The sequence below is a fragment of the Anas acuta genome, chromosome 13 (genome assembly GCF_963932015.1).
Source record: "Anas acuta chromosome 13, bAnaAcu1.1, whole genome shotgun sequence".
Taxonomy (NCBI): domain Eukaryota; kingdom Metazoa; phylum Chordata; class Aves; order Anseriformes; family Anatidae; genus Anas; species Anas acuta.
Window position 1 is genome coordinate 21272639 of NC_088991.1, and position 15054 is coordinate 21287692.

General features: G+C 43.7%; 1 protein-coding gene across 4 annotated transcripts; it reads left to right on the forward strand.

Moving 5' to 3' along the window:
• The first annotated feature begins 3999 nt into the window (after positions 1-3999).
• Positions 4000-13944, forward strand: LOC137863749 (V-set and immunoglobulin domain-containing protein 4-like). Of its 4 annotated transcripts, none has more exons than XM_068697157.1 (11): positions 4000-4155; positions 4510-4704; positions 6610-6966; positions 7575-7856; positions 8080-8175; positions 8956-9021; positions 10063-10116; positions 11119-11187; positions 11907-12020; positions 12402-12423; positions 13573-13944. In XM_068697157.1, the coding sequence occupies exons 2-11, from the start codon at positions 4650-4652 to the stop codon at positions 13757-13759; spliced, it is 1302 nt and encodes a 433-aa protein (XP_068553258.1). In that variant the 5' UTR covers positions 4000-4155; positions 4510-4649; the 3' UTR covers positions 13760-13944. The 4 variants fall into 4 exon arrangements, with proteins under 4 accessions (XP_068553258.1, XP_068553261.1, XP_068553260.1 ...); XM_068697160.1 differs by lacking the exon at positions 13573-13944 and adding an exon at positions 13351-13513; XM_068697159.1 differs by lacking the exon at positions 10063-10116.
• The last annotated feature ends 1110 nt before the right edge of the window (positions 13945-15054 follow it).

A 15054-nucleotide genomic window follows, 5' to 3' on the forward strand; every position in this document is an offset into this window, starting at 1 on the left:
TTAGGGTGTTTCTTGTATGTTACTTTGACGTCTGTTCTTTGTTCCTCTTCTGCCAACACACTTCCCAAACCAGCTTACTGAACTATCTAGAAGGAAGAACGTCAATGCTCACTAACCCATTTCAATATGCAGCTGCTGCTTGTTCAATAACTCATGTACTAAGGTTAGCCTGGCAGCTGCTATCAGAGATCTGAGCCTGAGAAAGAAGGAAGTTCAGATTTATTAACCCGTAGAATCAAAGCTTATGGCAGTAGGACTGACTGCCACTGATTGTGTTAGGTCAGGTCACATTTGTGAGTTTGTTCATTGCCTTTGTATAGTTTGCTGGATGCCAGCCTTCATATCTAAGCACTGAGGGGACCTGATACTAAGTGATCTTTCATAGACGATGATTCTTAGGCCTTCTGCCTGTTCCATCACCAGCATATTTTGCTGTTTCAACAGTTGGGATAATTCTGAATGTGCTTATGTACAGAGTTCAATCATGTTTGGTATTTGGGTACATTTGCAACACAAAAAATGTTTCAGCCCTTTAGAGAGGTGCATGGTCCCAGAGGATTCAGGATCCAGGGATTTCCCCCCCCTCCTCTGAGCCCAGGTTGGTCCTGTGTTGCAGGATCACAGCCTCTGCCTCATACCAGCTGTGCATGCTGCCTGCTGTGCCTCAGGTGGTATGGGCGGCGGCGTGCTTTTAGCAGCATGTCTTGTTGCTGGCATACCTGCATCAGTTCTTCCCATTACTGAAAGCCTTCTGTAAGTCTTCTGTCTGGTCCAAGCTTTCCCAGGTTTCTCAAGTACATTAGTAACCACCAGTTACAATGTCAATCCTGCTGAGTTATTCCTTTTCCCACCCATTCTTTTTGCAGGCAGCATTTCAGCTTCAGCAGGACACCTAGATAATTCTTCCCATGTAACAGCTCACTGAGGTCACTCAGACCAAAGTTTGCATGGCTGCCTCTGCACCTGTGTGTAGGTCCAGCCAGGCACCCACACTGTCTATTCTCCACTGTCCTCTTCTCTGAAAGGCATTTCTCATCGGGATTGTGCCAGCTATGCCAGATGGAATGCACCACTGCAAGTGCTCATGACAGGTTCTAGTAAGAAAGGCTCACAGATACCATAAGGTATTGACTGAAATACCATTTACTGGAACTTAGGGAACAGCATAGGTAATTTTACATCACTTTAGAGATCAGCAGACCTCTAGCCTTGATGTGGCACACTGCGGATCCTATTTGTGCCATGGTTAACTGACACTGTAAGAGTTTTTGTAGGATTTTTCTAGAAGTCAAGAACTCTGTTCATCTTTTCTGCTGCTGAGAAAAGGGATGTTTGTATGAAAAAGTGCTGCTTCACTTCAAGATAAAGACAAGGGCTCGCCACTGGTGTTATCACTGGAAGCCACAGGCAGTCTATCTGCAGCCAGCTGATATCTGCTGCACTGCACAGGCCTGAAAGTGAAACCACGTGTGCAGCACAACAGGTGAGACAGTAGCAGATCACCAGTCCCTTGATGTACAAGCCTGATTAGGACCACAACACCATTGCAACTTTATGCATAACAAGTTCGTGTTACCAATGAGCAAAGTTGCTTCACTATAGTGCAAGTTTGCTTCCTCCCCCAGCACCGATGTCCAGGGCCACTGCTTTTCCTTCTGGTTTTATTCTGCTGTATCACACTGTTAGGGGAAGGAAGAGTTGCTGTTCCCTGCCTTGTCTGTTCTAAGAATTCACAGAACACACCTAGGTATGACAAGCACCGTGTGAGTAACTCCAACCACATTCTCCTGTCGGCATCTTTTCTCATACTCTTTCAGACTAGCACTCCACACACAGCCCATTTCACCATATCCATCCATTTTTAATTCATGTTGCTTTGTACTTGCTAACGCAGAGCATTTCAGAGTATGAGCTAACTGCGTGACTTGCAAGAGGAAGGATAACAAGCCATGCAGTGCCTATGACATCCCCAACTTCTTGAGGAGAAACACCACAGTCCAATAAAACTTAGATAAATCCTCTTCTGGAGGTTCAGGCAGCGAGGTATCTCAGCTCATGATGGTCTTCAGAGTTTACGGCAATGTTCTGTGATTCCTGTCTCTCCTGAGCTGTATGATGGCACCTCATCCATATCATGCTCAGTGTGTTGTGCTGTCTCCTAAAGCAAGATTGCCATTTTAAAACACAGTATTTGTATTATTACACTTCCACAAAGTAAAAGCAAGAACTCAATGCCAGTGTTCATCTCCGTGTACAGGTGTCTATGCCTGCATCCTGTAAATGACAAGAAATTTTTCCTGCCACTGTCTCACATAACCACAAATGTAAATGTAAGTATAAATACACATACCTGTTTTGGTTTTGTTTTTTTTTTTTTTGTCAGGTGGTGTTAGTTCAGTCTAAAAGCTTCCAGTGTGTACCCTGCTAGTGGTAGGTTTCCTTATGACTTTTCCTTTCCCCAGGAAACAGTGCAATTAATCTGAAATTTAGCATGTTCCTTTCTCCTCCTTCTTTGAACCAAGAAGTGTGTGAACACTGCAACCTGCACAAGTGTTTCCTTCCTCTTCCCAGCTCAAAGGCTGCAGATTGGAACTGCATCTCATGGAAAACTAATAACGGAAGAATAGAAGGCTACAAGGGAGGAGCATGTGAAATCAGGTCCCCAAAATCTTTTGAACTGCTGTTGAATCTTCTTGTCTGTTTTATCATGTACAATATTTTCAGAAGCATTTACACTTTAAGCTGGTTAGATGTCCTCTTTAATTGCAGGCATAGCTGCAAATACAGTAGACAATAAGAAATTAGCTGAACTGATGATTCTCTGGGCTGTGACTGATGACATCTTGTGGAAAAAAAAAAAAAAAGACTTTTCTAACCTAATAAAGGCATGAAAATTGTGTATAGGAAAACCATCATCTTCAGGGAAACATAGATCAGAATGTAATGATCTGAAAAGAAACAAATTCAGACTCATACCAATAATATTGCTATTATTAGATCAAAGTAGTCAAAAAAATTTATATTCATATACATATCCAGGCTTTTAAGCACCAATATTTTGCAGAATGAACTATTAGTGACTCAAAATATGAATGTATGTAAAAGTAAGCAACCCTATTGAAAGCAAAGACCTTGAAAGGAAGGGAACAAGATAATATCAGAGCTCCCAAGACTGCATACACAAATCTCCTGTTTTTAATGTTAAACTACATAATAATCTAATGAAGCTGCCCACAAATGATAATGTAGGTGGGGCTGTCTTTAAGCTATATATAAGACTACAAGAACTATTTTTTTCCCTGTATTTCCGCTACTTCAGAATCAGGTATGCAACATTACTTGTGCTGGTATCCTACACCGTGCTTCTACAGATGCAAACACTGCCTTATTGTCATTAAAGGTGATTGTATTTTAGGATGTGGTTTAAGATTTTGTTGATTGTTTAATTATTTTGGTTACTTTCATTTGAGGACTGAATGTTGAATTTGGAAGTAGCAATAGCAAAGTGCTTACATCAATTTAGCTGAATATAATGAAGCGTAAGTATTTCTGCCATTAAGAGGGTAAGTGAAGAGCTGTAGAAGACAAAAATATATTAAATCTCTTGAACATAATGTTTCCATATGTAATAAATATTTCTTCTATACAGATCTAGTGCTCAAACTACTTAACACTAAAGAGTGACTAGTACTATTTTTAACAAATAATAATAGATCTCATTAGAGTTAAGAAATCATGATTGCCTTGTCTCAAAAAGTTTCTACTTTGGTAAGTTTCTTTTTTTTCTTTCTATGTATATAATCGTTAACGTGCTTCCGAAGTAGTCCACAGGGAAATGCAGGTACATATGACCCTAATTCATGACATTAATTGAATACAATTAACCAATCAAATTAAACAGCTAAATCACTAATTAAATTTTACAGCTGAATTGCTATGTGAGAAAGGAGGATCAATCTGTAACATAGACTGGGATGGTCAAACCAGGTGTCTGCAATTCCTGGAAATTATGTGCATTCAGATTTAAATACATAAATTCCACTCCTCTTAAATAGGTTCTTATGGTATTTTCTGTTTTGTGGTGGTAATGTAAAGATTTAAGGTGTTTTATGAATCTTTATTTAAAATACAGTTGGGAGCGTCATGGAAAAGTTGGTAAGAAAATGAATACTATGGATCTTGGTTTTTCATCTTCTTAACACCTTTTATTCAGTTTCTTAAGTTCTCTGAGCTTCTTGTGTATTATGGTTACATTAAATGTGTTAGTAAACAAAGCAAGGTGGAAAAGAAGAGCAAATAAGTGCTCATGAGGAAAAAAGCAAACAATTATTTTAATTAAGTAGAATTCAAAAAAAAAAGTGGGAAAGGCATATGCAGTAGAAAATATGAAATAGAGTAGAAGCAATTCTTAAACTTTCTTTTCACTGTCCAGTAGGACTTCACTTCAGCACACACCTCTGTTGCTAAGACAATCTTTTTTTTTTTTTTTTTTTTTTTTTTCTTAAAAAGAGGAAGGAAGCACCACCAGTAGCTGTTCTGGATTCTTGATGACAGAGTGAGCAAAGAAAAAAAAGTCACTCCTGATTTGCCTCCTGACTTTGAGAGAGCAGACTAGCTTTATTTGAGGGACAAAGCTGCAGCCCTGAAAGATGGAAATGCTGGCGAGAGCAGCTGTGCTTGTAAGCCTGCTTCTGTTCTGCAACGGTGAGTACGTGGGAAGGTCTCCTGCTCCGAGGCAGTTCCTTCCCTGGCACTGCTGTGTCAGAGTGTGTGTTGGTACAGGGGAGGCTCTGCTTCAGGAATAGAAATATGGCAAAATAGCCCATGTTTTTGCATGCTGCTCACTCAGTGTTCAGCTGTTTCAAATCCTGTGGCTGCAGAGTGCAACGGTGTGTAAAGCCTATGGAAATGTTGTCCCTGCACTTCTAGTACAAAGATCCTGTGTATGTTGTGATGGATTACTTCAAAGAATGCAGAAAGCAGCCCAACACTGAGAGTCTGGTTAATTCTTGTGCTTCCAGAGCTGGAACCAAAAAGGACAGTCCGTGATGCTTGGAGAGATGCTGCTCTGATGTGACAGAAAACATTTAAAAACAAAAATTTTTATTTGGAATGCTTTTCTTGTATCTCACCCATTGCTTTGCTGTACTGCGGAGAGGGCTAGTGAAAAAGAATAAACTAATGTGGTAGATCTTGGAAGGCCCATAGGGAGCCTATATAGAGAAAGCAACATAGCTAGTGAAGGGATTAGAGGGGAAAAAAAAAAGGCTTAAGAGAAGCAGCTGAGGCAATTGGGTTTGTTTCCTTTGGAGAAAAGGAGACAGAGGGAAGATCTCTTTGCTCTCTACAACTACCTGAAAGGAGGTTGTAGCAAGGTGGGTGTCAGTCTCTTTTCTCGAGTGACAGTTGATGGGATGTGAGGAAAAGGTCTTAAGTTGTTCCCGAGGAGGTTTAGCTCAGATATTAGGAAGAATTTATTCATGAAGAAGATGGTTAGATGTTAGAACAGGCTGCTCAGGGAGATAGTGGAGTCCTCATTCCTGAAGGTATGAAGGAATATAGGCGTGTAAGAGAAAGGAACAGGTGGCACTAAGGCAGAACTCAGTAGATCAAGTTGATGGTTGGACTTGGTGATCTTGAAGGGTTTTTTCCAACCTAAATAATTCTAAGATTCTACAAGTTTTCAAACAGCTCAGTGTGAAAAGAAGCATAAATAGCTGTTAAATCTGGGCCAAGTGGCAAGGAAGATGGGTATTGTTGTAATCACAAGGCTTGAAACACAGCCACACAGTTAATTTAGGTCTGACCCTGGTCTATCAATTATCAGTTCTCATGAGAGAAGAAACTTGAAGGCTGAGACTAGATTTGTTGAGCCCTGCAGTCTGACATCATGTGTAACATCTGTAGGATGGCAATGACAAAGAGGAAGTTTGGAAACCAGGAGGGAAGGGTGAAGAAGTATCTCTAGAAACATTGGTTCAGCCCTAAGAGCAATGAAAATGTACTGGGTCAAAAGCAATGGGCCTCTTCCTTACAGGAAAGTTTAAAGAATTTTATGTCTTCAATCCATTGCTTAAATTCACATCAGCAAGGAAAAGCAGTGTCTTTCAGAAGAACAAGTAGGCATTGGAGGAGAGAAAAGCACTGAAACTGTGGTTTGCTGTTAATGTGCGGTGCTTCCCAAGAAAGCCCGCAGAGTGACATTAGGTGAGAGGGGAGCTGCGTAACTGAATGAATCAAACCAATTCCCTCAAGTCTGAACCTCTTCCTAATTCTGATCTGATGCTCTGCCTGGTGCTTACTTGCTTATTTTGCCTGAAGGAATAGGCAGGTAGCACCAGAATAAGCACCAGGCAGAGCAGAAGACCAAATTCAGCACAAATAGACAGTTCTGACAATCAGCTGTCTCCCACTTGCCTTCCTCATATCATATGGCTTTTCTGTTACCTCATACCTGAAAAGACCATCAGTCTCCACTTACACTGACCTGCCCATGCTTCTGATTTGCTGGAATCTACCTGTTGGTGTTCTTGCCAATCTCTAGTCATCCAGGAGCTGCCTTTACCTTAACTGCTTATTTTTCTTTTTTTTTTATATTTTTCCCTGCAGCTCTCCTGGACCTGATGGGCCCCAATGAGATGGAAGGCGTATGGAAGGGGTCTGCTGTCCTGCCATGCACCTATGTGCCTGGGGAGGGCTTTGTGCAGCACACCCTCACGTGGTCTGTAGTGCATGACCAGAGTTCTGGTACTGTCTTCCGGAGGGATGCCTCTGGGGATCATGTTCTCCTGTCTGAGTACAGAAACAGGGTTGAAGTCCCAAAGAACCTGCCGGGAAATGTGTCTCTCCACATCCTGAAACTGGAAATCTCCGACAGGGGAACCTACACTTGCCATGTCACCTGGACAGCCAGCAACAACAGTCTGATAGCAAAAGAGATCAGCACTAAAGTTGAGGTTGTCAAAGGTAAATTCAACAAGGAAACTATGTAAAACTGGAACTTCTTACTTGGGAAGGTTTTTAAAAAATTGAATAGATCATGTGCCCAGTGCCCGCCTGCTTCCAACGCAGGAGTATTGTGTTGAGAAGTGTCAGACACCCCAGCAAAGCAGAAAAGAGATCAAAGAAAGGAGTTCAGACCCACCACAGCCTTTGGTACAAGGGCTGGGGGATAGATTTGTGGCTTCTCACGTACAGTTAGAACCAGGGAACTACTGGTACTGGATTACCCAGTGTTTCTGTGGGATGTGCACCAGAAGGGAAGTAACTGGGATATTGCATTATAAAATATCAGAATTTCCTTTGCTTGGGTAGTGGTCACTTACAGAGGAATGGAGGTGGTGACAACCATCAGAAGAGACATTCAGCACAGGAGCTGCAAAGGGTGGCAAGGCTGGTGCATGTGTAACTAAACCGAGCTCAAACAGCACAGAGCAGTGGAGAGGCGATGCTGCCTCTGCCCCTTCAGGAAAAAAGGCTTAGGGCTAGAGCGTGAGCTGCCATGGAGCAAAGGAAACCTGCCCCCATCACTGCCGGGCTCAGCACAACCCAGGTCCCTCTGCTTTGTCTTCCAGTGCCAGCAACCAAGCCCATCATCAGGGCCGGCGCGCTGGGGCTGACGGTGCCAGTGGGAGCCAGGACCAGCCTGACCTGCGTGGCCCACGGGTCCCCACCCATCAGCTACCGCTGGTTCCGGGCAGTGCCAGGGGGGACAGCCCTGCCGCTGAGCAGCCAGGCCGAGCTGACGTGGGACAGCCTGCGGCCTTCCGACGCGGGGACATACTACTGCGAGGCAGAGAACAGAGTCGGGGCAGGGGTGGTGCAGCGGAGCGATGCCGTTGAGCTGGTGGTGAGAGGTGAGTCCCCAGCCTGTAGCTCCTCACCTCAGCGGCAGGAACCAGTGAGGCAAATGGTTCCCGTTCGCCCAGGGATCAGGCACGTAGCACCGAATGTGAATCGTGTCTGGATCGCTGCTCAGGAGGGGAGCCCGGCTCTGCCCTTGGCACATCTCGCTTTTGCCTGGCTTGGAACCCAGGCAGGGCGTGCAGCAAACCGTCTGATGAGCGGTCTGTCCCACAGGGTCCCCAGTCACACAGCCACCCACGCCTGGGACCAGCCGGCACACAGGACCCCCACTCCCCTCAGAAGGCAGCGAAGCTCCCCATGCGCTGGGAGGTGAGTGACCTGGGCGGCAGCGACGGGCTGGTTCCACCCTGCTGGCATGCAAATGGCACAGGCTGTCAGTGAGACAAGTCCACGTGCTGGCCCTCTGGGGCTGCACATCCTCTCTGGAGAAGGATAGAAATGGTCCCTCCTGTTGCCTGCAAGCAGGAGCTCAGATGGGGGTGATGGGGCAGAGCCCCCCAACAGCAGCCGAGCCAGAGCTTGGGAGACCATGGGCTGGGAAAACAGGGGTCACACAGCTTCACCGGGAGTCACCCGGGGCAAGACCTGCCTTAGGGCTCCGTGCCCTGGGGAGCCTTAAGGTGCTGCTGCCTGTGGTGAAGCACCCCGGGCCAGCCGGGGAGGGAGGGAGTGGGGAAGTCCCGCAGCAACCTGGGTGAGTCCCAGCAAGGCAAAGCTGAGGCATCCCTGGCTGTGGTGTAGCCAGCCGCAGGTGCTGGTGCCGAGAGCCACAGGGCTGCCATTGGCAGGGGTTGATGGCCAGGGAGAGGACAGCATGAGTGCCACAGGTAGTGTGCGAGCCTGCTGTCAGAGAACATACAGGATGACACGGCAGAGAGAAAATTATGGCTCGTCAGTATGGGAGCAGGTGAGATGGGTGTTTTCTTTCCGTGCACCTCAGCAGTGACAGCCTTAGATAATGCAGACTGCCCGGGCAGAGCTCGCTCCCTGCCTCGCTGCAGTGGCTTCACCAGGAAAAGGCTGCTCTGGCTGACACTGCAGGGGAGCCCTGGGACCCCTTGCAGTGCGTTCACCCTTGTGCCTTGGCAGATCTGTCCACAGCAACGCTGTCCGCCAGGAATGATGTCGTTTCAGAGAGGGCTCCCGCTGCCACAGGTGAGCAAGCCCCTTGGTGAAACACGCACGATTTGCACGGGGAGGGGCAGGCTGGCAAACACTCCGCAGACCAGACCCTGAAACCGACTGCCCCATTTTGCATTTTGCATTGCTGCTGGGAGCAAACCCCGGGCCTGTCAAACGCAGGCAGGAGCTGCCCTCTCGGCCGCCCATCCACAGGCCTTCCAGAGTTCATGTAGTGCCTGATGTTTGCTTTCTGATTGTGCCTTAACGGGGATGAAAACGTTAACAACGATCTCAGCCCCAGCCTTCACAGTTTGTCCGTGTTTTGGCCACGGCTGAGGCTTTCACCGGGCTGTCTAGCACCCTTTATTTCCCTTCTCCTCTTCAGAGGAATGACTCTTTCTTGATGCAAAATATGTTTCTATTTAAAATATTTATTCCTCTTAGCTTGTTTTGAAATAGTTGTTGTCATGTAATGCCGACTCTCACGGTGGGTTACGAAGGTAAAAGAATAGTAAATTTAGACAAGAAATCAGGATTTGATTTTGAATACAAATGAGAGGTAATTCAGTAAGTGGGGAAAAATTAAAACAGCCTTTGTTCATTATAATTTGCCAAGCACTTCAGGGAAGTGCACTGCACTGTACTCTTTGCAGTCTAGTGGGCCCCAGCTCTGTGGGTCAAATGATGGCTGTCCTGGGGAGGGCTTGCTGCTCTCCCTGGCTGGTTACTCAGAGCCATGAAGTCAGTAATAACAGATCCAGGCATAGATACCATAGTGAAATCAGTGACCTCTGGAAAAGGTGAAGCTTGCTGAGCTCCAGTGGTATGAAGGTTATGCTGAAAGGAAGCATTGGTCTTCCCAGCAGCTGCAACTGCATGTAGGAGTGTAGAGCCAGGTGATAGGAATTAATTATAGCCATTCTTGTCAACACTGCAGCAGGCAGTCCCATACCTGTCCTCTAGATGGCTGTTTTTTCATTGTCCTGCAAGTCAAAAAGTTCTCCTCTATTGCTGCACGCATTACAAACCTGGCCAAACTCTTTGGTGAGCCTCCCTCTCTTTTTTAACCTGCAGATCCTCCCTCTCAGAGTGACGTGGGAACCTCGGAGACGTACAGCCCAACCACAGGTTAGGGGGCAGCAGTTACAGCTGACAGCAAGGACAGTGTCAGGTGAAGGGTTTGATCCCAGTGTTCAGCAATGGACTGTTTTGCTGGGGAATACACATTTGACTATATTGCTTTTTTTAGTCCATATGCCTTGGTTTTTAATACAGATGTTTCTGAATGTCTGCAGGATTTTAGCTTACTCTTGGTGGGGGCAGGGGTGGAGGGGGGATGTTCCTTTCAGCTGATATTGATGGATAAATAAATAGTAACAAAAATGTACTTGGGGGGGATGCTTAAAGTCAATCCAAAAGTCACCAATAAAACAAGCTGATGCCATGCCTGTAATCCTTCTCAATAGCCTGTGTAGGCTGTGCATTGCCGGTTTTGTCCCTGACAACAGTCTCTTGACAGCCAACTTTGGGAACACAAGCTCAATGATGTCAGCTCAAAACTGGCCTGAAGGATGGGGCAGTTTGCAGCAATGCATAAAACACATCTACAATTAGACACGTCACCTCAGACTCCCTTTAGACCTCAGAAAGGACTGAAGAGAAACAACAGAGACAGATGTTTGAAGCAGCTTTTCTTTCATGACTAGAAGCAGTCTACTTACCAAGGATAGCTGTTTTGAGGAAGTACTTACAGTTTGCAATTCATCTTTGTGGGTTGTGGGAACTCGGAGCTGGATTCAAGTAGATCTACTTGTGGAAACTTAAATTCAAATGAAATATGACCCAAAAATTAATAGTGCCCCATCATAGCAGGTTATGTGAATCATCTTCAGTAGCTAGAAGCTAAGAGAAGATATTGACAATTGTTGATTGTATGGGGTGGGGGCGAGAAAAAAACAGAGATGGTGTTATGTAGTACTACAGTAATCTCTTGGACTCCATGGGCTCCCACCACTGTTACTGGGGCAGAGGGGGGAATGTACGTGTGTGTATAGGTATTACTTGTTTCTAGAGTTTGCCTATTGACTGAAAATACATTGTGAGCTTTTCATCCTTGTTTTTGTTTTGCAGATTTGCCCGTAACAGCAGTGAATACTGAGAAAGGTGTGGGTTATACGGGAAAGAATTACACAACTCAGAGTAAGTGGAGAGAGAAACAAAACTAGGAACAAGATTAGGGACCCAAACTGACCAACTGACCACTTAGTAGCCAGTATCTTCCACCCCAAAATTAGCATTCTGCATTTTAGCTGCAAATGGTATTATTAGCTGTTCTCAAGGGACCTGGATGTTCTATAGTGACTCTTAAAATAAACTGGATGTTTTCTGGGGGGGGTGGAGTTTCATAACTGGAGCATCCAGGGTGCTTGTTGCATTCCCAAACAGTAATCCATTCTTGTCTTTTGAGTGTCAAAGTTGGAACAGCAGCAAAGCCTTTGAGCAACTACCTCCTGTACCTCACCTAGGTATGAAGTACCATGGTAGGTTTAAACGTGATCCAAATGCAATTGGGCAGCATCCTTGAATGAAAAGGGGTGATGATACGGGCTGAGGCTCTGTTTCATGACTTGCGCTGAAACTCTCCTGCCCAGCTCACAGCTGCAGCCTCAGTGTCTCTGAGTAAGAGACAGCATGGCATCTTCATGGCCCTAGCCTCTCAGCAAGATGCATGCACTGTAAGTCCGACTGCCTGATCTTTAAGTCTGAGCAGGGACACAAATGTGTAGTACAATCTTGTGTGCCCATTTCAAAGGCTGGCTGAGCAGCCTCCAGGAGGTGGTCAGCATCATGTGGGGGCTGCTGCTATTGCAACCTGGGAGGGCTGCTCTATTTGAAAGTCCTGTGCTGCACTGTTCTAGGTCTCAAGAAGACTCACCTGCCTCTGTATATGGTCATCCTGATTGCTGTGTTGTGTGGCGCCGTGGTTTTCCTCGTCATTTTCACTATTGTTTGCGTTAGAAAGCCCAAAGAAGGTGAGTGGGCTGTTCTGGAGAGCTTGAATATGTTGTGTGTGCACAGCTTGGTTTTAATGTCTTTCTAAACTATCTTTTTTTTTTTAAGCTTATAATGAATAGGAAAATTGTGGGAACTGGGAACTTCTAGTTTCTAAATTCAACTTTACCTTTGACTTCTGGCCAGTTATTCTGACCTAGTTGTGCTCCTTCTTGGATACAAGTTGTTTTAATTTTCTTGGACTGAATTCTGGGAATAAGAATCATGACCCACTTAACGTGATCTTTAAGGATCCCAGATCTCAGAGGTTGTTTTCTTATGTCAAGAAGAGACAAAGTAGAAATTTTCTTTCCAGAATATAAATGCAAATTGCTGACACATTTCTAACTGCTCTCTTCCAGCTCAAGTCTATGAAGTAGAACAGTGAGTATAATCCTTCATTTAACATACAGTCCCCAAAGATTCATTATTATCAGAGCAGGAAAAAAACATTAATGCTACTTAGCTGTCAAAATGAAAATCCTCCCAAGCAGTATGCGTGAAGAGGTTGAAAGTTAGCTCTGTGGTATGTTTTACTGATGATTTGTGGGCTTTCTACATCAAGGCATAATGTAGGAAGAGATGTTTTCCTTTGCAGTATTGGAATTGTAAAAACGAAGGAAAGCTGTTTAAGCCTCATCTAGCTGAGTTAATACTGAATTGCCAGGGGAAAATTCCCAGTGTTCTTTAAAATGTAAAGAGAAGGAATTCCCATTCCAGAGAGCTAAGGCTTGTGATACACAGATTATACTTCAGTTTATCCCCAGAATACCCATGGCTGAAAGTGCCTATTTAATATTTAATCATGGATGTGGCAGGAAGTTAGAGCTGTTTCTAAACATCAGCGTACTGATCTACTTGTAACTAGCCAAACTGCAAAGACTGAATGCAGCCAGAACATGCAAGGACTGTGTGACAACTAATATATATATATGTATGTATATGTATATATTTATTTATGATGATGACTGGAGTGCTGTGAAAGGACATGCCAATGAATTTACACATACTCTACTGTGCCAGCACTCTATAAAGCAGCATGTTCAAATAACAGTTGAACCCTAAGCAACTAGATGGTGTGATGGTACTTCTTTTCAGAGTATTTACCTTTTAATTTTAAAGATATTTGATATCATAAGTTCTATGGTGGATGTAGGCTGCGTTCAGCTCACTGTTTACCATTCCTCCAGTGCTTTTTAAAATCTATATCTTCGTTTTACAAACAGCATTTGTCTGTTTGTGCCATTCCAAGAGATGGTGGAAATCCCTGTGTTGCTTACTTACCTTTTGCTGTCCCCGTCTCAAATCCAGGGAGAGCTTCAATGCTGATGTAGTGCTCAAGGTTCTCTTGCTTCATGAAAGCAGAGGAAAAGACTCTCTTCTTCAGGAGACTGTCATAATCCAATAGCCAAGGTTCACATGGGTTTGAATCAGATCACCACCTTGCTCAAAATCTTCATTGTTAGGAGATGCTATGTGTACTCTATTTGCAATTCTTCTTTCATATTTTGTGTTTTTCTATTTTGATTTCAGCTCTAACTCAATGAAAGCAGGGGCTTCTTCAAGGTATGATAGTGTGGCTCATTATGAGGAACTACTCTCCTCTACTGAAAACAACTATGTGATGGAACCCATGAAAAATGGAAGAAATAAAGAAAATGAATATAAGAATGTTGGAAACACCCAAGAATCTGAATATGAAGTAGGGGATTCTAAATGAGAACCAACTCTTTTCTACATGTAGTAATCCTGAAGAGTACCTTAATCTAGACACAATCTTTGCACAAGCTGGTTTTGCTCCTTTATGAATAATTGGAGCCTTAAAAAATAAATAAATAAATAAATCTCTGTAGTTAAAATGCAAGCCTCTTGAATAAACTTCTGAATTATACATTGCTGTCTTTCCATTTTGCTTTTCTTGGTTCCTATTTAACAACTTCTGTTGAAGAAAACCCTGTGAAAGCTGGAGCATGCAGATCACAGGCCGAGAGCACTGTATTGAACTTACTGTTTTATATGACCAAAAGGAATTGCATCCTCTTTACAAACAGTTCTTTTCTGATTGGAGTAGAAATGGCATGAGATGTTGTTAAACATCTCCCTTTATATAAGAAGTGCAGAAGGAAACTGGTGTGGGAAGTGATGTTTCTCCTCCCATCTGTCTGAAGTGCTTCATGGGTGATATTGTCCTTTTAAATGTGAGACAACTGTGAAAGGTGACCTGAAAGAGAGATTAAAGCTAGGATAAAACCAAGAATCTTATCACATTTGGAGCAGCAGACTTAAAGGAAGAAATTCCTTGTGAACGAACCGTGCTATGTTCAGTACACCTTCCTGAAGCACTCTCACAATAACATACAGACGCACTTTCTATGACAAAGCAAATTCTGTCAGTTTTGTAGCTGGGCAGGTTGGGAGACTCTTATATTGCAACAAGGCATGTTCTTTCAGAAATAACAGTCTCTATTCTTTCAATGGATGTTTAGTATTTCAAAGAAATTAGATACTTTTCCTTAAGTTTGCAAATTATTTTGACATGAATATTTTGTATGACTCATTTGTCTTCAAAATGCCAGCAAGATCATAATATTAACTTCTCTGTAGTTATTCATAAAGTACCTCACAGCTTAGAGAGCTTGAAGGATAAGCAGAGAGATGACAAGCTTTCTTATCATAATTTTTACCAACCTAAGTAAGTCTGTAACGTGGATACTGCAGACTTAAGGAAGAATCTTTTCATAATGGATGACAGGGCAATACCATGTCTGCTGAAAAGCACAGTGGACAGATGTAAAATAAAGAGGTGCTCTTAAGGTGCAAGGGAAATATTATTTGCATAGATGGTGGATTTGTGGGGCTAAAATCTGCTGCTACCACTCGGGAAAGATCTGCATTCCGGTGTACAGTTCTCAGAAGCATCAACTCAAAACTCACCAGCATTCAAAAAGAGGATTAGAAGCTATTAGGAAATGAATCCAACTGCATTAGAAAACACAATTGTAAGACTGTAAAACC